We start from the raw sequence: 22,060 nt of genomic DNA on the forward strand, positions 1-22,060 counted from the left end.
GTGGAAGATTCTCCAACAAGAGAGAAGAACTGCCGGCCACCTGGCCCGGCCCCTGTCCGCTGAGGAAACTGAGGCTTGGGGTTTAAGTCAGCGGCATGCTCTGTAAGGCAGCAAGTGCAGGAGTAGGGCCTCGGGGCGGTCTGACCACAGGGCCCGCACCCCAGCCACTGGGGCAGCTGCGTCTCTGGTCTGGGTTCGGTGCTGCGCTTTGTGTTTACGAAGCATTTGTTCCTGTCCCCACCCACCCCAGCCCAGGGATACCACCCTGCCGCCGGGGCTCATTCTAAACACAGCTCAGCCCTCTCACGGGTTTGCTTGAAGTTTCTTAACCACCTCCCCATGGGCCTTCTGGTTAAATCCTGGCATCAAAGATGTATTTCTTTTATAAATAGAAAAATAGAACAAATCCATTCTTTTTTTTTTTTAAACTCCATCCTGCAGCCTGCAAGGTCTGGCCCCTACCTCATTCAGCTGTCCACGCTCGGCCGCCACACCACACTACCCCCTGACCAGCACCGGCTGCTTCCTCCACCGGGAACTCCCCTAGCTCCCCGTCCCTGCGAGACTCCGCGCCCTGTCCCCTGGCAAACAAGCCTTCCTCGGATTAACAGCTTTGCGTTCTGGGGGGTCCTGTGGAAACCTGTCGTGATCTCTCACAAGTACCACAGCATCACAGTCCTGAGTTATATGTCGTTTCTCCACAAGCCAGGGGCTCTGTGCCCCCAGGGCCTAGCGCACGTCCTGGCACACAGCACCCAGCAGTGCTCTTGCGCTGAATGAAGCGATGGAGAGCAAACGACTTGGCCAGAATAACCGAGTGGGATGATGGAATTTTCAGTCCTTCGGTTTGTTTCACTCACTCACCGGGGTGTTAGGAGCTTTGATCACTCAGTTTAGTCATTGCATTGGTAATTCATACTAAAAATGACAAATTATGTTTTATTTGCTTTAGACTTTTTTTTTTTTTAAGATTTTATTTATTTGAGAGGGAGTGAGAACACAAGGAGAGTGAGAGAAAGAAGCAAACTGCACCTGAACAGAGAGCAGGAAAAGCAGGGCTCGAACCCAGGACCCTGAGATCATGACCTGAGCTGAAGACAGATGCTTAACCCACTGAGCCACCCAGGTGCCCCAGTTTAGGTTTCTTAAAATTGATATAGTTGGCCTACAATGTCATGTTAGTAATATTTTTGGTTTTGTTTTAAGATTTTATTTATTTATTTGACAGAGAGAGACAGCTAGAGGGGGAATACAAGCAGGGGGAGTGGGAGAGGGAGAAGCAGGTTCTCTGCTGAGCAGGGACCCTGATGTGGGGCTTGATCCCAGGACCCCGGGATCATGACCTGAGCGGAAGGCAGACGCTTAACCACTGAGCCACCCAGGTGCCCAGTAGTTTTAGTTTTTTAATTCGGATTTTGAATTTGAAATATACTCAGATGGTTTTTGAAAATTTGAGTATGAAAGGGTATGTCTTTTAGCTATTCAACTCCCCTCCCCTTGTGGCCAGCTTCCTGTGTGTCCTTCCTGACCTGTAGTACTCACGCATAAGCCAGTACACGTAGAAGAATACACAGACACATGTTTTATACACACTTTAATATCATACACATTGTTCAGAGTCTTACATCTTTTTTCTTGATAGATCTTAGAGTTCTTCCTATGTTAATTCATAAAGAGATGCTTTTGCAGTTGTATAATATTACATAGTGTGAATTACCATAATTTATTTGACTAGTCATCAATTGGTAGCACTTGTAGGTTGTTTCAAAACTGCTAAAATAAATGACTTTAGGTATAAGTCATCTATCATGTGTGTTTATTTATCTAAAACATGATAGGTGTTTTTTTTTATAGTTTTCTGAGCAACAGACAGAATTTCAAATTCAGACTACTTCTTTTTCTAACAGAGACCTGCCAGAAGGTTCTTTAAAAGTCCCTCCCTCTGCCCCCATCTCCCCATCCGTAAAATGAAAATATTTCTTGCCCTGAAGGCTCATAGCTACAGGTCGTTAAGACTGAAGGTTTGTCTTTCTTGTCTTTGAAATTCTCCCAAAGGAGCAAGCTTGTTTCTCCCTTTTAATCCAATTTCCTGTAGATTAAAAGGATTTATAAAGAGGAATTTTTCTTTCAGTTTATCTGTTTTCTACTCTTATAACTTAGCAGTTTACAGTGACTGAGGTAGGTTTTCCTGCTGTAATTTAAAAAAAAAAAAAAAAAAAAACCTTTCCATTTATTTAGGGATGAATGGTTTTCACTGCACCAAAGCCAATCTGCTTTGTCTCCAAAATGAGAAATCCGAAAGAAAGAAAATCACTGTGCTTGCTTCAGAAGCACATGTACTGAAATTGGAATGATACAGAGATTAGTACAAGGCCCACATTGGGATAGAGATGACTAAAAAGTTAATAATAATAAACTTAAAAAATAAATCAATAAAAGTTTAAAAAGCCAAAAAAGAAAATTATTTACCTGCTCTAGCTCTATTTTTTTAACCTATCTTATTTATTTATGTATTTATTTATTTAATTATATAATCTCTATGCCCAATGTGTGGCTCGAACTCACAACCCTGAGATCCTAAGCCACATGCTCTTCTAACTGAGCCAGCCAGGTGCCCCAGCTCCAGCTGCTTTATGTCAGACTGTCTCATCCGCTACCAACACGAAGCAAACAAGTGAGAAACACACAGGGTACAAAGCTATAGAGTAGAGAAGGAATGTAAAACAAATTAGCAGATAATTGTTTCTTCCCAAAGCAGCTTGGGCATTTGATAACAAATTATTTATTTATTTATTATTTATTTATTTATTTTTTTGTCAGAGAGAGCGAGCACAGGCAGACAGAATGGCAGGCAGAGGCAGAGGGAGAAGCAGGCTCCCTGCTGAGCAAGGAGCCTGATGTGGGACTCCATCCCAGGACGCTGGGATCATGACCTGAGCCGAAGGCAGCCGCTTAACCAACTGAGCCACCCAGGCGTCCCCATAACAAAGAATTCTAACTGCACAGCCAGTTAGGACCACTGTCACGGAGATTTCTAGGTGGTGGATGGCACCAGTTTGTATGGTGAAACACCGTACGAGCTGATGTTTGAATGGTGAAACACTGGGAGAAAGAAGGAAGAAGGGATTAGATGTGATAAAGCCCCCAATCCGTGGTAATCCTGGAAACCCTACAAAAGGCCAATCTGACCCTTTTGCTTCCCCTCCTTAAACCCTCAGTACCTTCCATTTGTTCTCAAGACCAAAGCCCTTAATCTACCGTCAAAACCCACCCTTCCCATTCTTTCAGAGTCGGCCCTCATCACCCCGTCAAGTCCGTGGAAGTACCTTGCTTCCTTGCGGAGTTGGACTTGGCTTGGGGCATTCTTCTCCTCGCCCCGAGTTAAGGCCAGGCATGGAGCCCCGTCCACATGGACGGGCAAGCCCCCTACAAGAGAAGTACAGCTGAGACCCCACCGGTGCTCAACACTGCGGCTAAGCCCACCTGCCTCTTAAGCTTCCTTCCCAGGGCTGCTAGACTTCTTGGACACTGAAGTTAAAATAGGCTGACAAAGAAGAAACACTAAGAAAATTTGGTTTCCTTTTACCAAAGGACATGGACCACAGGAGTGTTTGCCTTTATTTTGCCTTACATATTTTTTATTCTGTATTAACCTCATAGGAAAATGGAGACGAGCTAGACGATCATGAAGAACCAGGAGAACCCCTCGGAGAGAATCATCAGGACGACCAAGGTAGAGACAGCTGGGTTGGGTTTTAAATCTTATCACAATAATTGTCTGATGAGGCTTGCACTGGTTCAAAGATGTTCATGCAGAATGACCCCTCCACTTCTTCTCAGGGCCGGAAGTCAGAAAACATGCCAAAATGCCGAGTTCAGACGCTGACGGTTCTTAGTGCATCACAGATCTACTGATGATTGCGTGCTTTTATATCCTCGGGCTTACTGAAAGATTTCTGTCCTGCCAGGGGCAGCAGACTGATGACAGAGAATGGAGACTCTGGGGCATCAGGAACAGGCTGCATGAGCCCCTCCCCATCTCTGACCCCCTTGCTTGCCCACGGGCTCAGATATGCGGGTGCAGGAGCCGAGATTCCCTGCCCAGAGGGTTAATATTCCAGCAGAGGTGGCAACCAGTATCTTTAGAGACCCAGACCTTGCTACCTACCACCTTGGGTGGCCAGAGCTGTTGAAGTGTGGCTCCTCCAAAAATGATAGTACATTTAATACTGATGATTCTAGGAAATATTGGGCCTAGAACTGGGCTTTTTGGCATAGTTCATGTTCCTAGACCTGAGCTCAACTCTAAGCTCTTCGTGGGGGCACCCGTGTATCTGCGTGATGCTACGTTTGGATAGCCCCAGGGAACAGGACTGTTCGCTGTCCTCGCTGCATCTCGTGGGAGTGGAGACGGGTATGTGAGAGACTCTTGTGTTCCCACGGGGTAGACACAGTGCTGGCTGGAAAGAAGTGGTGGTTGTTGACTGTACAAAGGCATCCAGCAGAGGGAGCAAACAGGGGCATCCGCTCTGCTCCCAAAGCCAGGCAGCTCAGGACTGGGTCTCCATGCTCTGGGGGCTCCTCTTCCTACTTGGCCGGTCTACTGGGGTGCCTTGCTTGGTTCACATAAAGTGCTCCACACAGGCTAGCAGCAGCTCTGAGCAGCTGAGTGGAGAACATGGCCTCTGCTGTAACCCCTCTGTGCCTCAGTGTCCTTAACTGGGGCTGAAGACAGTACTCCCCACGTACTGCATGAGACTGCCTGAGGAGTCAATGAACTAATTCACACACAGTAGCCCTTTCACGAATATTAATCTTGACTTGGATATGATCATGATTAAGCGTCTACCCTCTCATGGCCATGGTTTATCAACCTGTGAAATGAAACCACGACTCTTCCTATCTCCTCTAGAACCCATGAGGTGAGGAAGACTGTGAAAACGCACTAGAGATAAATGCGCAAAGTCACGGATTTGGGATTTTACCCTACACTTGATATTTTCCTGTTTACGTATTTTATTATTTCTTTCAGTTGACATTCTAGACAAAAATAATTTTTATACTCATTTTGGAAGATTTCATTGCTAGGGCACCTGGGTCGCTCTGTTGGTTGGCTATGTTGGGTCGCGATCTCAGGGTCATGGGATTGAGCCCTACGTAGGGCTCCGAGCTGGGTGTGGAGCCTGCTTGAAATTCTCTCTTCCTTCTCCCTCTGCCCATCATCCCTCCTTGTGTGCTCTCTCTCTTTCTTTAAAAAAGAATTTTTAAAAATGTAAAAAGATTTCACTTCATTGCTTCTGCATATAAGACAACAGAATATTATGGTTGCCCAATTTCTAGGTTTGGTCAAGCTTTTAAGCAAAGTTTTTGCTAAAACAAGCCTCCTACCCCCTCCATTTTCAAAGCCGAGTGACAATAGCCAAGGAAACATGTTCCAGTCTTCAGACCTTTCTTATCCTAAGTCACATATGTAGAATGTGAACACTGACGAGACTCCAAGATCTCGGCCAAGTGCAGGGGAGGTTTTAGGCAGTGCACAACAAGGCAGTCCAAACAGACTTCCTGGCTCACGGCAGAGTGATGGGCTCTGGCTGAGTTCCGTAAAGGTTATCCAGACAGTCTTTAATGCAGTGAAATATCACTGCAGAAAATTAAAGAAGGCATTTGCCTGTCCTGAATGATAAATGCTAATGTTTAAAAAGGATTTCAAATCTTTGAAGGAAAACAAGACAGCACGCCAAGGAATTCTTTTTTTTAACTATTTAAAGAGCACTCTTCCCCTCCTAGGTCTTACATCTAATGGCTAGGATTTTTCTTCTACCCTAAATTAAGTAGTGATCTTCATGCTTAAATTATGAGCAGTGAGTCAGTGCCATCTCCCCGGAGAATACCTTGGATCTCAGATTCAATGGTGAGGTAACTGCATGCCGCTTTTCACCGGACAAACCAAAGAGGGTTCAGAAAATTGCTCATGTTAAATACAAAAGTTTCCTTTCTAACCTCTTTTCCCCAACCCCATGGCCCAAAGAAAGAATAAAAATTCAATTCTTGTTTATTTCCTAGGCCAGCAGTTCTCAAACTTCAGGGTGTATCAGAACCCCCTGAGAGGCTGGTTAAAATAGATTTGGGGGCCCTGTCCCCAGAGTTTCCGATTCGATCTGGGTTGAGGTCATGGAATTTACAATTTTAGTAAGTTCGCTAGTGATGCTAATGGCGGTGGCACAGGGACCACACTTTGAGAATCACTGCCTTGGTTCTTGTTTCTAGAATTTATTTCTCTTAAATTTAGCAGCGATTTGATTTCATCTGTTCTTTCAGATGATTCTAACCAAGGCCAAGATAAAATGACTTCAAATAAGATAGAAGGTTTATTTCTCCCTTGTGGAAAAGTCCAGCCCGGCAGGCAAGGCATAGGATAGCTCGGCCCCCATTCCTTCTCTCTGCAATACCGTTTGCCATTACCCGGCTCTACCTGGTCAGAGCTGACTCAGCATGTCCTCACCCTCACACAGAAGACATCCGTGTCCTCTGTGTGTGTCCTCTGTGTCCTTCTGTCCTCACACAGAAGACATCAGTGTTGGGCCCACTGCTGCCTGCTAGGAGCACAGTTCCCAGGGGCCCACCTAGCTACAAGGAGAGGTTTAAAAGCCTTTCCTCAGGGGCAGTTCCTGACTCCAGGCATAAAAAGCTCCAGAAGGAGCAAATCTAATGACTTCCCCGCCTGCGCAAAGAAGTAAGGAGTAGCCAGTGTTGCAAAAATTTCTCTTAAAGCTATGGAAAAAATAAAGAGATCAGAAGTGTGTGCCCGGGAGTTGAGATGGTGCCACGGCCCCAGAACCTCCAGCCTGGAAAGTGGTATCCACTTGTGACTTGATGTCAGTCAGGGCTCCTTGCTCCTGATTTGCTCCCTGTGAGGCCTACACAGTCACTGTAGCCTGCCAGGCTCTGCAGTCTGGAGCCCCCGTATTGGGTTCAGAATAATCTGCTGCTTCTTAGCAGCAGGATGAACTACACACTCAGTAACATCTTTATTTTTTGCTCCTGGAAAGTATTTCAAAGTCCTTCATGGTGGGAAGTGGTCCATCCTTAAGAATGTTTCTGGCTCATTCTGCTTAACTCACAATGGAAACCCCAGGGAAGTCCCAGAATCCCAGAACCCAGCTGTTGCCCCTTGATCCTGAAAATTTTCTTCACCTTCCAGGAAGTAAAGCTTATTTCTAACTTGAGACCCAAGTTCATCAAAGCCAAAAAGCAGGGGTGCCTGGGTGGCTCAGTCATTAAGCATCTGCCTTCAGATCAGGACATGATCCCAGGGTGCTGGGATCGAGTCCTGCATTGGGATCCCTGATCAGCGGGGAGCCTGCTTCTCCCTCTCCCACTTCCCTGCTTGTATTCCTTCTCTCGCAGTCTTTCTCTCTCTGTCAAATAAATAAATAAAATCTTAAAAAAAGAAAAGGGAAGTTGAAACTAGAGACAAGGACAACATAAGAAAGGAAATTTACAGACCAATCTCACTTACGATCAAAGATGCAAAACTCCTAAATAAAATATTAGCCAATCAAGTCCTTAAGCTTATATTTAAATATATAATGTTTTATGATATAGGGTGTGTGTGTATATGTGTGTGTGTGTGTGTGTGTGTGTGTGTGTATCCCAGAAACTCAAAGATGGTCTAATATGGGAACTTCAGTTTATGTAATTCACATCAAGAGATTAAAGGAGAAAAAACTTAGGGTCATCTCACTGGATACAAAAGGAAACATAAATATATGATATTCACCCACTCATGATTTAAAATGATCAAAATGGGAACAGAGGAAGACTTGCCAATTTTAATAAAGACTGTCTACCAAAAACCTGCAGTAAACATCCCACTTTAATGGTGGAAATTTAAAAGAATTCTCTCGAGACAAAGAACTAGGTAGGGTAAGGACGCCCTCTGTCATTGCTTCTATTTCAACATGGGGATAGCACAGTAGGGAAACCAAAAGAAAGGAAAAAGACAGAAAGAAGGAAATGACAGTGTCATTATCCCCAGACAATAGAATTACTTACATGGAAAATCTGAGGGCCTCTCCGGACAAGTTATTAGAAGACAAAAATTCAGCAAGATTACTAAATATAGAACAATACATAAAATTCAATTGTGGAGAAACAATAGCATGTCAAAACATAAAGCACAATTTATAATGCAATGTTAGGATCGTTGTTATCATAGAAAACCCCAACCATACACCAGGACAAACAGAACAGCACAAGAATCCCACAGGCCCAACTCCTGGCTGATACTGTTCACCCACATCCCCGACCCCTCCCTTCCATATTATTTTCAAACAAATTTTCCAGTCTTGTATCATTTTACCCATACACCCTTGTGTATATATATATATCTCTTTCTAAAAAACAAGAAAAGACATTTTTGACATAACCCTAATATCACCATTGCACCTAAAAATTAGAACTATTCTTTAATATCATTGAATATTCTGTATTTTCAATGCCATAACTGTCTCATAATTATTATAATTGTTTCAGAGTTTGTTTGTTTGGAGTTGGTTGGTGTGGCCTTTACGTGGCCTTTAATTTTTAAGTTCCCTCCATTTCTTTTCCTTTACCCTCTTTTAGTTTATTTTTAAGAAATTGAGTCACTTGTCCTAAGGAGTTTCCCACAATCGAGATTTTGCTGTTGGCTTCCTCATGGTGTAGTTTAATGTGTTTCTCTGTCTTCTCTATCCCCCTGTAACAAAAGTTAGTACTCAGGTCTAGAGACCTGGTCAGATTCAGATTTGGTTTTTCCCTTTAGCAAGACTGTTTCCTGGAAGGCATTGTGTTCTTCCATCAGGAAACAAACGTTTGCTTGATCCCTTCACAAGCCAACAGCTACAGATCCATTCATTCACAGTCGCTGGGAAACAGTGTTACTGAAATTCTGTTGTTCCTTCTCCTTGTTACTTGGCAAACTCCTCCCAAAAGAAACAAAACAACTTTTCCTCCTCTACCGCTTATCCACTGGTACAGTGTATATAGGGAGGGAGGATAAATGTAATTTTTAAATATATATGTATAGATAAATGTATATATATCCTACAAATAAATGAAAAAAGATGTGTGAGATTTGCTTGAAGAAATTACAAAATTTCATTAAATTAAATTAAAAGAGCCGAAAATAAATATAACATTTTGTATACTGCTGTATAGCATGTTCACAAATAGGAAGGTAACAATTCTCCCTAAATTAATCTGCAAATTCAGTGCAATTATGGTTTTTCTCAGTCCCCAGTTGGGTTTTTGGAAGAACATAAGTTGATCCCAAAATTCATAAAGAGGTCTAAAGTAACTAATAAAATTTTGAAGAAAAACAGAGTCCAAATTCTAAAATATCAAAAATATTAAATATCAAAAACGACTTTAAGGCCTTAGGATATTGGATTAGGGTCAGACAGAAAAAAATAAAGAATCCAGAAATAAATGCATCCACATATGGAAACATTATATGGCAAAAGTATAAAGAATGAAATATATATATGTGTGTGTATGTGTATATGTGTATATATATATATATATATATATACTATATAACTATTTTTCAGTATATAATTTTGAAATAACTGGTTATCCAATTTTAAAATTTTTACCTCACAAAATATCAGGTATAATTTTTGAAAAAGCAAAAAATAATTTTTTTAAGATTTTATTTTTAAGTAATCTCTATACTCAGCATGGTATTAGAACTCACAACCCCAAGATCAAGAGTCTCGTGCTCTTCCAACTGAGACAGCTAGACACCCCTGAAAAAGCCAAAATTTAAAAATTTTTAGAATATTTTAAATTTTTTAGAAGAAAATATAGAAGAATATCTTTGTGAATTTGGGAAAAGAAAAAATTTGCTACCTATGATTCGAAACATAAACCATAGAGAAAACTATTGACAACCTTGGTTATATTAAAATTCAAAATTTTTGACAAGACCGCAAAAACAAAGTTAAAAGGCAAGTCACAGCGGTGTGCAACTCTTGATATTGGGTTGTAAGTTTGAGCCCCGTGTTGGGTATAGAGATTACCAAAATAAATAAATAAATAAAAGCTTGAGTCGGGGGGGAGACAAATCATAGACAAAAAGACAATATCAGCAGTGCATAAAACCAACAAGGCATTAATATCCAAAATGCAGCAAGAACTGCTACAAATAGAGAAGGAAAAGGCAATCAACCCAAATAAAATATGGCTAAAAGATATGAACAGACAATTAACAGAAGAGGAAGCCTAAGTAAATGGGGCGCCTGGGTGGGTTAAGCCGCTGCCTTCTGCTCAGGTCATGATCTCAGGGTCCTGAGATCAAGTCCCACATCAGGCTCTCTGCTCAGCAGGGAGCCTGCTTCTCTCTCTCACTCTTTCTCAGCCTACTTGTGATCTCTGTCAAATGAATAAATAAAATCTTTTTTAAAAAAAAGTCAACTTTGCAGCTAATCAAGATAATTCTAATTCAAACAAAAAATAAAAACAAGAAAAATCATTATATATGTATGTATATACACATACATATGCATATTGTGGACTTTTACATTTTGGCTAATCTGATATATAATCTATATATGATATATATAATCTCTCTATATAATCTGATACATATTTTATATAATCTACAATCTATATATAATCTATATATCTATATACAGATATGGGTTTATTTATTTTGGGGTTTTTTTTAAGATTTTATTTATTTGAGGGGTGCCTGGGTGGCTCAGTGGCTTAAGCCTCTGCCTTGAGCTCAGGTCATGATCTCAGGGTCCTGGAATGGAGCCCCGCATCGGGCTCTCTGCTCAGCAGGGAACCTGCTTCCTCCTCTCTCTCTGCCTGCCTCTCTGCCTACTTGTGTATCTCTCTCTCTGTCAAATAAATAAATAAAATCTTTAAAAAAAAAAAAGATTTTATTTATTTGAGAGAAAGGGCACAAAGCAAGGAGAGGCAAAGGGAGAAGAAGCAGACTCTCCCTTGAGCAGGAAGCCAACGGGCTGATCCCAGGACCCCGAGATCACAACCTGAGCGGAAGGCAGATACTCAACCATTGGAGCCACCCAGGTTCCCCAGTGAAGGTCTTACTACATGCTTCAGAGGAGAAGGAGCAGTGGTCAGAGAATCCTTCCCTCACGTGCTATTCCTCAAATTCCTTCCGCTTGAAATATTTAATATGCAAAGGTTCCATATTTTGGGGTAGTGTGCCCCAATGACAAACACCAAATTTAAGAGAATTGTTACCACCAAGGAAAGAATGAAAGAAACAGGATTGAATGGGATACAAAATACTTTATTTCTTTAGAAAAAATGTGAATCGGGATATGGCAAAATGTTAACATTTCACAGAGCTGGGTGGTAAGGACATGGGTGTTCAGTGTTCGCTATTTTTTTCTACACTCTGCATTCGCAAAATATCTTACAGATTCTTGAAAAGCAGTTAAAAAAGTTGTACACTAGTCTATTCCAATACTTCCTAAATATCAGGTTATTATACTAGAGGTGGGGGCGGAGTTGGGGGTGGCTTTTTTGAGGAGCTCTTTTCTAGGGTCCCCCTCCCAGAACTGACCCGGGCGGCAGTTCTAATCAATTTGGTGAAGTTATGCCCATGTAGGACTTTGGGTTTTGGTCAATACAAATGCGCCCTCTGCTGGTCCTATAGTGCCCTGTCCCAAAGTTCAAGAGAGCTGTGAGGAGCTGTGAATGTCTTCAGTGCGATGGCTTTACTGAGCCAGCCAGCCACGTTGGGGGCAGGAAACCACCCCCCCCGGCACCCCCCCTTCTCCAGAGTTCCCCTTATCACAATTCTGTTAATGTTCCATATGATCCAAGACAAAATAAATTCCAAGGTACCACCCCGACCAACCTCCCCAATTTCCCCAAGCACCCCGTACATGAACAATTTTGTCCCCACTGCTAGATCGGGAAATTGATATGGGACACAATACATGCCACCCTTCAAGTTTAAGAATGACAGGAAAAAAAAAAGTGACAAAGACGCTGTGGGCTGGGAAGGAGTGAAGGTGTCACAGACAACTTTGAATGCTGAAAAATGGATTAACTGTAGTATTAAGGGGTCATGTTGGCAGGATGACAGGTGAATTTTTTCCTTTCCAGTCTTTCCTTAAAGGTATAATACCTATACACAAAATTGAGGAAAAATAAATTCACAGAAGAATCTACTGCTCAAAGAGAAATAGAGACTGCATATTAGAGTCTTCCTTTTTAGAAGTTTTCTTTTATTTTTTGGTTTTGTTTTATTTTGTGTTAATATCCATCTTCCCCGATAAAATTTAAGCACCCCAAGTCTAGGTGTTTCCATCCTACTCCCCCCTGTATTCCCAGTACCTAACACAATTCCTGGCATGTAGTAAATATCCAATAAGCATGTGACAAATGAAGGAAGTAAATGAACATTTTCTCAGGATAAATCAGTACAAATTTTCTGGGGAACAATTTAGCAGAAAACACTGTGCCTTAAATACTTATATTCTTTAATAATCATAGATGTGAACAAAGAGTAGATCTTTAAATAATCAAAAACATATCTTTCAAGGATATGTCATGCTAAGTTCTTACTAATTATAAAAAATTTGGAACAATCTGAATTTTAAGTTACATTGGGTTAACTCAGTTATGGTACATCTGTACAGTGAAATGTTATGCTGTTATTACAGTCACTTTTAGGAATATTTAATTATAAGGGAAATTCTGATAACAAAAATAAATTAAAATTATATATACTTTTAAAAATTCCATTAAAATGAGTATATATTATATATGCATGAAAGTGCATACACCAAAATACTTGCAATAATTGTATGTGAGTAGAGTGATCATGGGTGAGGGGTTTTTTGGTTCTTTGTTTATTTCTACCAAGTGCCAACCCTGTTTTAGGTATTTTATTTGTATTAACATTTTTTCTTTATTGAGGGATAATTGACATATGGTAACTTACACTTATTTAAATTTTATAATTAGGTAAGTTTCTTAAAGTGTTAAATAATACTATTTATTTCTCCTGTAAAGATTTTAATGCAACCAACATCACTTTTTCTAGTTTTTCTTAAGTTTTTTTTTTTTTTTAAGATTTTACTTATTTGTTTCATAGAGAGAGAGAGATCACAAGCAGGCAGAGAGACAGGCAGAGAGGGAGGGGGAAGCAGGTTCCCTGCTGAGCAGAGAGCCAGATGCGGATGTAGGGCTCCATCCCAGGACTCTGGGATCATGACCTGAGCCGAAGGCAGAGGCCCAACCCACTGAGCCACCCAGGCTAGTTTTTCTTAGGTTTTTAAAAAATATTTTATTTATTTATTTGAGACAGACAGAGAGAGAGAGGGTGCGTGCACACAAGCAGGGGGGAGGCAGCAGGAGAGGGAGAAGCCTATTCCCCGCTGAGCAGGGAGACTGATGTAGAACTTGATCTCAGGACCCTGGGATCATGACCTGAGCCTGAAGGCAGATGCTAAAATGACTGAGCCACGCCATCTTCCCTAATCAATTTCATTTTCAGTGTTATAACCACACTGGGGTTTTAAGAAGAAATCTAAACACACAGAGCCCTCCTAGTCTAACATTATTTTTTTCTTGTTTTCTTTTATAGCCCTTATTTATTTACATATGTATTTTATAGAGTTCTAACACACTGTTCTATAGTTTACATTTTTACTTTTTTATACCGTGTTTTCCATATTGCTTATTATCTTTTTAACCATAATTTTAAATGTCAAATTAATGCATCATGAATTGTTTCCCCAATCTCCCACTACTGAGTTGTTTTTAATTTTTCATTATTAATAACAAAGTTATAACAACTTTGGACTAAAATCTTGTTCTTTTGAATTATTTCTTCATGATAAATACCCAGGAGTGAGATCCTGATCAAAGACGGGAACATTTTTCTGGTTCTTGGTACATACTGTCCCATCGCTTTCCCAAAGAGTCTACTAATTGTAATGTCACTTGCTATGGGCCAGCACTGCTTTGTGCAGCATTTGCTTATTTTCTAGGTATAACGTACTTCACTGTGCTAATCTGTGTCATTGACTGCGAACCTAGCAGATGTTCCCCCATGTCTGGGATTGTTTTCTATTACCTCCTGTCCTTTGCATTAAGGATGCTCTTTGTCCTCACAGACCATGAGCTGAGGAGTATGATCCCTGACCCTCTAAGAGCTTCCCTGGCTGACCATGACCCTGATGCAGATACTGTCCGAAAGACGTAAGTGTTCAAAGTTGTAATGACATGGACTGCTCCATTTTTGTTTCATTTTTCTTTGTTTGTTTTAAAGTCACTACTCTACACCCAACCCGGGGCTTGATCTCACGACCCCGGGACCAAGAATTACATTCTCTACTGGCTGAGCTAGCCAAGCACCCCTCCTTTTTCTGTTTGTAATTAATTTAATTTTTGTCTTTTCTAAGCATGAAGATTCTCAGGCTAGCTGCATACTCGAACGTCTAGAATGATTGTCTCAGAAATGGAGTCTTGGGGAGGATTATACTGTGACATGCTTCCTCCTTCAACCATATTCTTTGGCTGGGTGGGTGAGGAGTGAAGTTTAACAGCATGGAAACCACTTTCTCCGTTTGTCTAAGTAGCTGAGATCTACGAACGGGCCTAGAAAGGAGGAGTCTGTCATCTCAGCCTTGGTTTCTCCTCTCAGCGTTCGGTCGGCTCTGGGTAAAACAAATAGTACTTAATAATACTAACACAAGTAGCTAACACACAGAAAGTGCTTCCTATGCGCTCTCTGGGCTTATTTGAAGCTCACTGACCAAGGCTCGGCCTGTAGCCCCCATCACTTGACCTAAGCCCCATCTGGCATTGGCAGCTGGAACTATAGCCTATTGTGACCTCCCATGAGGTCAGTGACTTGAGAACCTACGAGTCTCTCCTGGGTCAAGAAGGCTTTATGCTCTCTACGAACAGAGGGAGGGAGGCAGGCTATGGTGTGGAGGCAGCTACCTGGAAAATTCCATTTTTTAGCTTTTATACCTCGGCTTTTTCCACCATGGATTCAAATGACTTATAGCAACCCCGTCGCCAAGAAAAAGGTGAGGTGACCAAAAAAGAAAAAAGAATTTGAGCCAGAGGATTAAAAAAAAAAAAAGAATACCAATAACACTTCACAAAAGTCACTATAGTCCTTGTAACTAAAGATCAGACTTGCAGTTTTGAATAGAGATTCCTAAATGTGAAAGCAAAAAAGGGAAAAAGAAAGACAGACCGACAGACAAGAAAGATAAGACGAAGAAGCAGCAGCAACACAGTCAGGTTTGTGGTTCTCATTTGCAGCGCACCTGTTCCTCGGGGGAAATCAATGTTTTCCTAGCATTAAATTCTAAAGGATAAATTTTCTGTGGGTTTTTATAGAGTGGCATTGAAGGATTTAAAGACTCATATATTTACAGGAAATTCCATTTACCTCATTCAACAAATATTTCTCAAGTTTCTCCAGTAAGGCCCTGTACTAGCGCAGCACAGTGAATGTAATACTGATTTAGCTAGAAAATAAAATGCCCAGAACCAGTGCATTGTTGCTGTCTAAGAGATGGATTCTTGGGGAGGTAGCTGCTGCTGCCGCTTTCCTGAAACCCACGTGGCTATTTTTTAGGGGCCCTTTTGCCCAGAGAACATAAGTCTGTTCTCCTCAAGGCAGAGAGTCAGTGACAGCAATCCTACAGGGGATCACACAGACACAGAATGTGACCTTTTGGTGGCCAAATCTGATCAGGAATAGAATTCCAAAGGGCATAACAGAGTGGATGGATAGTGGCATGTTCCTAAGACAGTCTTTCTTAAAGGTCATTTATTTTCAGCTAAGCCTTTGATAGAAGACCTTTGGTTCGACAACCATGTGTCATTCAACCAAAGGCATAAATACACAACCCCAGAGAGGCAAACTATTTCTTCTGCGCTCTAAATTGAGGATTTAACCGAAGAGAATCTCAAAGGGAAGACTCGACTTGTTACTCTACCTTTTTCAGGGCTGTGTTGAGGAAAAGAAGGTTAACCCAAGTGTGTAAAATGTCCATGACAGCGCCGCAGAAATGGGGGCTCAGTGTTTGCTGACTCTTCCTCTTCCTTGTCCAGCAGAGTTTTCGATTCAGTCTGGTCTTGTTGTTTCATTCTTTCTTCAAGGGGCAGAGACTATGACGTACGCCGTCTGCCCGGGACACTCCCAAGACACCAGTCCCCAGACAGGCTGGGTCCTGTAGATGCCTCTCTTCTTCCAAGAGGATCGGAGGGGAGGACTGAAGCGAGACTGTTCGACCAGCAGGCTCTAGGCGACATCAGCGTGAGTGTTAACATCCAGGAGCCTGGTCCAAAGCCTGCTCCCAGTGGGCTCCCATGTACAGTTGCGTAAGTGCTGACTCTGTATGATGGGGACCACAAAGGGACAAGTGAGAGCTGAAATCCAGTCTGCGGTTCACTCACCACGCCCTGCGTCCCCGCAATGGGCTTCATTCTCCCAAAGGACGGTGTGCCCATGTCTAATTCCTACAAAGGTACTAAAAGGAAACTTCAGTTACCTACACACCGCTTCTGGCGCCAGGTGTGTGGAGTCTTTCTCCACATCAATCAGTCTCCAGCTCAAAGGACACCAACTGGGTGCCCCGTCGTTCAATTCTGACCCTGCCTGGAGTTTGCACAGCCCCCACAGGTGAAGGGCGCGGTCCCACGAGACTGCCCCCACTTCAGACACAAGACTTCAGTCACAAGTCCCAGGTTGTCACCGATACATGGAGGGTTCCCACAACCCCTTTCTCAGTTTGGATAATTCACTAGAATGGTCCACAAACCTCAGAAAGTCATTTCCTTGCTATAATTGATTTACTGCAAAGGATGTTTTAAAGATTTTATTGTTTTTTGTCTTTTTTTAAGGTTTTATTTATTTGAAAGAGAGAGGAGGAATGAGTGATCCCAGGGAGGGGCAGAGGGAGAGGGAGAAGCAGGCTCCCCACTGAGCAGGGAGGCCAGCGTGGGGCTCGATCCCAGGACCCTGAGACCATGACCTGAGCCAAAGGCAGATGCTTAACCAACTGAGCCACCTGGGTGCCCCAAACATTTTATTATTAAGTAATCCCTACACCCAACACGGGGCTCGAACTTACAACCCCAAGCTCAAGAGTTGCACACTCTACCAACTGAGCCAGCCAGGTGCCCTTACAGAGGATATGTTAAGGGATACGTCTGAACAGCCACAGGAAAGGGTACATAGGCCAAGGTCCAGAAGAGTCCCAAATGCGAGAGCTTCTGTCTCCATGGAGGTGAGGGTGTGTTCCCCACTCCCTGCACGTGGATGTGTTCATCAACCCTGCAGCAAGCCACACTCATTTGGTTCAGGTTTTACGGAGGCTTCATCAGTACAGGCCTTGATCAATAAAAGCATTGATTAAAGCAAGCTAGCCTGTTCATCCTCTGAGGTTGGCGGTATTGGGCTGAAAGTTCCAACCCTCTAATAACACAGTTGGTTCCCCTGGTAACCAGCACCCCCTCCTAAGGTGCTTTCTAAAATCAACTCATTAACACAATCTCAGGTGTGGTTGGAAAGAGTTGTGTTAATGAAAAGCAAAAGCCACTCTTTCCACATTTATGCTCTAGGAATTACAATGGCTTCAGGAGCTCCATGCCAGAGACTGGGGATGAAGACCAAATACGTATTTTATGTCAAAATATTACCGGCACTGAGTGGGTAGCCGCGTCCCCACTCTGCCATCCTCTCTTAGGAGGACTCTCCATGGTTGTCCCAGCCCATGGGGAAAGGTGAAGACTGACATGGTTGTGGTCATCTGCTTGAGAAACTTCTGGAAAGTTAGCAAATGATGCAACAGTGACTAAAGCTGGCTTTGATTTAAACTAAACAGTATTTGTAGCAATAGCAATCTATCAAAGTTAAAAATTGCTTCCCTTTGATCCAACTCTGTAGGTCATGATTTAGCATCAAAAAAGGGGATGATCAGGGCGCCTGGGTGGCTCAGTGGGTTAAGCCGCTGCCTTCGGCTCAGGTCATGATCTCAGGCTCCTGGGATCGAGTCCTGCATCGGGCTCTCTGCTCGGCAGGGAGCCTGCTTCCCTCTCTCTCTCTCTCTCTGCCTGCCTCTCCATCTACTTGTGATTTCTCTCTGTCAAATAAATTAATAAAATCTTTAAAAAAAAAAAAAAGGGGGGGGGATGATCAGAAAGTGTGTTCTGTTCCTCTTTCCTCCTCTGGCATTAGACCGAGCAGGATTAAAGGAAAGGCTGAAGCTGAGCATCTCCGCACCAGCTCCATTCTAAGACTCCTTCTTCTGCTCCATGTGGAACCCACACAAAGCCCATTCGAAGCCATGCTGTTTTGGTCAACATACTCTTCTTTTGATGGTTTTTTTCTTCCTTGGTCCTCTTCCTTAATTTTTTTCACCTTTAGGAGATGGAGTTGATTGGCAAAGCCAAGAGAAAGAAAAGAGCCAGGACAGACAGGTCCAAGGCGCCCAAGGGGAGGAGAGAAGGAAAGGCCCACAGGGAAGCAGAGGCTGCTGTCGGTAAGGGGGAGTGTGCCCTTGACAAGCGACCCAGGAAAAAAGACACCGAGTGGGGGCTGGGAGGTGTCACAGAGAATCAGCATGAATCCGGCGGGACGAACCACCTGCTTTGAGTCTTTTGGACTATGTCTGGTTAAGACGCTGTTGCAGCCTTACTTCATGTCAGTATCTTAGGAGAGAGGGAAGAGAGGAAACCAGGCTTGCCTTGAGACTTGCAACAAGAGAGGAAATAATAAAAACATCCCCTAGTTACTGAATACCCACTGTATTGAGAGCCCCGCACACGCGACATCATGAAATTCCCAGAACATTGCCCTTAAAGTAAGCATTATCATTATTATTTTTAAAGATTTTACTTATTTATTAGACAGAGATCACAAGTAGGCAGAGAGGCAGGCAGAGAGAGAGGAGGAAGCAGGCTTCCCACTGAGCAGAGAGCCCGATGTGGGGCTGGATCCCAGGACCCTGGGATCATGACCTGAGCCAAAGGCAGAGGCTTTAACCCACTGAGCCATCCAGGCGCCCCAGTAAGCATTATTATTATTATAAGGCGTAGTGGTTGAGGCTTGAGAGAGATAGGGTGGCTTGCATTAGATCAAACAGACTGGACAGGAATTGGTGGACCCAGACTCGGAGCCTGACGTTTGATTCCAAGTACATGGTCTTACCGTGTCTCTGTGAACGGATAACGATCATCATTTGAGAACGGGGCATGGGGGAAGGGGAAGGATGAAAGGGGCTCTGAATGAGCACCCCAGCTGCTGTTTTTCTTCTTAGCTCCCTGTGTTGCACCTTCCAAGGAGTGTAGAATCCCATGCTTCTGAAGACTTTAGCTTAAAACTTAACACCAGCTCTTTCCTGGCCACATGACTGAGAAGACCCTCCAGGCACATCAAAGGCTGTCAGAAAGGAAGGGATTGGACTGTCTCATGGGCCCAATCTATTTTTGAGATTTGCTTTTTAAAGTCTTGCTGACCTTACGTTGTTGTAGCCCATGACTTGGGTTGCATTGGCAGGACTGGGGAAAGGAAATCCTTGTGGTCCCCAGAGGTGAACTGAGGAAGAGTTCTGAGAGGATGGAAGGCTTAAACTCTGCCAGGTTTCCAAAACCGCAACTTGAAGCCAGACTCTTGAGGCTTGACTTTCCGTGTGTGTCTGTAGTTTTCCCCCGTGGAGAGTCTTGCTTCTACCGTAGATCAGGGTGAAACAGACCTTCTTTAGTAGGAAGACTACTGAATGACAGTTGATCCAAACAGGATAAGGCAGTTTCTCAAAGGGTGGTCTGTGGACTGCCCTTCTCAAAACACTTGGCATGAACATTAATATGCAGTTTCCTGCAGAATCAGACTCTGGGAGTGGGGCCCAGGAATCTACACCCCAGGTGATTCCACCGAAGTTTAGAAGCTACTGGAAAACAGGCAGAGGTGACATTTACTGAGCTACAACTCTGTCCCCCGTTGTTCTTCTCCAGGAAAATCAAAGGAAGCAAAGGCTGAAAAGAAATCAGAATTAATTCCTAAAGAAAAAAAACCAAGAGCCAAAAGGAAAAGTACACAGAAGGAAAGGAATCTGGAAGTAGCAGAGCTGAGTGGGCCTGATGTCATTAACTCTAAGGAAACAGAAGACACTACTGAGAGAGGTTTCTCCCCTGCAGAGTCCGTCGTAGAGGACCCTTGGCTCTCCCACGAGTATGATGCTCAGGAGAGCCAAGTGTCCATAGACAGAAGATCAGCACCTGCCCAGACCGCACCTGCCAACAGGGGATCTCCAGAAGAACAAAGTTACGAGGACCCTTCCAAAGTAAGGTCCCATACTCTCACCTGGGCCAGAGAGATTTCTGTTCTCACTGGTACCACGCCAGAGGTGGGGGAATCTGCCCTGAACCACGTTGCAGTTACTGAAACAGTGCTACTGCAGCTTGGTTTCAGTTGTTCTACTTTGATACCGTCTGACCCTTTAAGAAAAGGCACAGCGTGGCAAAGCCCCTCTGAAATGATGTGTTCTGTGAGGTTTCCAAGATGCCACAGCATATACGCCACCCGTAAGGAGCAAGAAGTTGGCACAGGCTTCACGGTTGCAGGGAAAGGTGGACTTTGACCATCAGAGCCAAGTACCTACCCTCTTTTTTTTTTTTTTTTTTTTTTAATTATTAGAGAGCATGAGCAGAGAGAGGGAGAAGCAGACTCCCTGCTGAGCAGAGAGCCCGACATGGGGCTCGATCCCAGGACCCTGAGATCATGACCTGAGCCAAAAGCAGCCTCTTAAGCAACTAAGCCACCCAGGTGCCCCCTGCCAACCCTCGGCCCTACCCCACCCCACCACCACCAAGCACATATCCTTGACTTGGCCTGGCTAGGAGCTCACGTTTTGTTTACCACCCAAAGGCTACAGAAATTCCTCCTTTCCTAAGCTGCTTTTCTGTGGCACATAGCTGTCAGACAGGTATCTGTCTGTCTTTACAAGGTGCTGCAGCATATAAAAGTTATTTTGTTTCAGGAGCCTTGATTCTAATGTTAAGTATTTAAGAGAAAAATTGAGTGAGTGTAAGAAAAATTACCCTTGAAAATCTCTGCAATTAATTTTTTTTAAAGATTTTATTGCAGAGGCAGAGGCAGAGGCAGGGGGAGAAGCAGGCTCCCTGCCAAGCAAGGAGCCTGATGTGGGACTTGATCCCAGGATGCTGGGATCATGACCCAAGCTGAAGGCAGCCACTTAATCGACTGAGCCACCCAGCCTTCCCTCTACAATGAATTTTTTTTAAAGATTTTATTTATTTATTTGACAGACCAAGATCACAAGTAGGCAGAGAGGAAGGTGGGGGTGGGGGTGGGGAGGCTCCCTGCTAAGCAGAGAGCCCGATGTGGGGCTCGATCCCAGGACCCTGAGATCATGAGCTGAGCCAAGGACTGAGGCTTTAACCCACTGAGCCACTCAGGCGCCCCTACAATGAATTTTTAAAAATACCACACAGATATATCTCTCAGTAAGACCAACACAAGCAAACTTTCTTCTGCTGTTGGAATAAATCTTTTTTTTAAATATTTTGTTTATTTATTTGAGAGAGAGACAGAGAGAAAGCATAAGAGGGGAGAAGGTCAGAGGGTGAAGCAGACTCCCCGTGAAGCTGGAGCCCGATGTGGGACTCAATCCGGGGACTCCGGGATCATGACCTGAGCTGAAGGCAGTCGCTTAACCAACTGAGCCCCCCAGGTGCCCCTGGAATAAATCAGTTTTTTCCACTGGCATGAAGGTGCTGAACTACATTTGTTGTAGGGGAGAAAAAAAGAGTATCTTTGAATGCCACAATTATACTCACAGCTAAACTGCTATGCTTAACCCCACATAAGTTACAGGTGCATATGGTGCAACTCTGCCTAATCTCATTTAATCTTTACGGCCACACTTGTGCGCCAGATGTGATTATCCCAATTTCTCAGACCTCGAAACTGAGGCTTAGAGATCAGCAGCCCAGTTGCCAGAAGTTACGTAACCATCATGCCGTAAAGCCGAGACTTAACATC

The 22,060-nt window shown here is 43.3% G+C and overlaps 1 protein-coding gene across 7 annotated transcripts in view; it reads left to right on the forward strand.

Annotated features, from left to right (window-relative positions):
- KIAA2012 (KIAA2012 ortholog) overlaps positions 1-22,060 on the forward strand; it is a 100,498-nt gene that overhangs the window by 71,381 nt on the left and 7,057 nt on the right. For all 7 annotated transcript variants that reach the window (XM_045078578.1, XM_013062318.2, XM_013062320.2 and 4 more), the window contains 5 exons: positions 3,661-3,733; positions 14,148-14,232; positions 16,156-16,312; positions 18,425-18,539; positions 20,011-20,339. In XM_045078578.1, the coding sequence (XP_044934513.1) occupies positions 3,661-3,733; positions 14,148-14,232; positions 16,156-16,312; positions 18,425-18,539; positions 20,011-20,339 (759 nt within the window). The remainder of the gene's footprint in view (positions 1-3,660; positions 3,734-14,147; positions 14,233-16,155; positions 16,313-18,424; positions 18,540-20,010; positions 20,340-22,060) is intronic.

This window comes from Mustela putorius, unplaced genomic scaffold, assembly GCF_011764305.1.
Source record: "Mustela putorius furo isolate JIRA1106 unplaced genomic scaffold, ASM1176430v1.1 tig00000275_pilon_pilon_pilon, whole genome shotgun sequence".
In the NCBI taxonomy this organism is placed as follows: domain Eukaryota; kingdom Metazoa; phylum Chordata; class Mammalia; order Carnivora; family Mustelidae; genus Mustela; species Mustela putorius.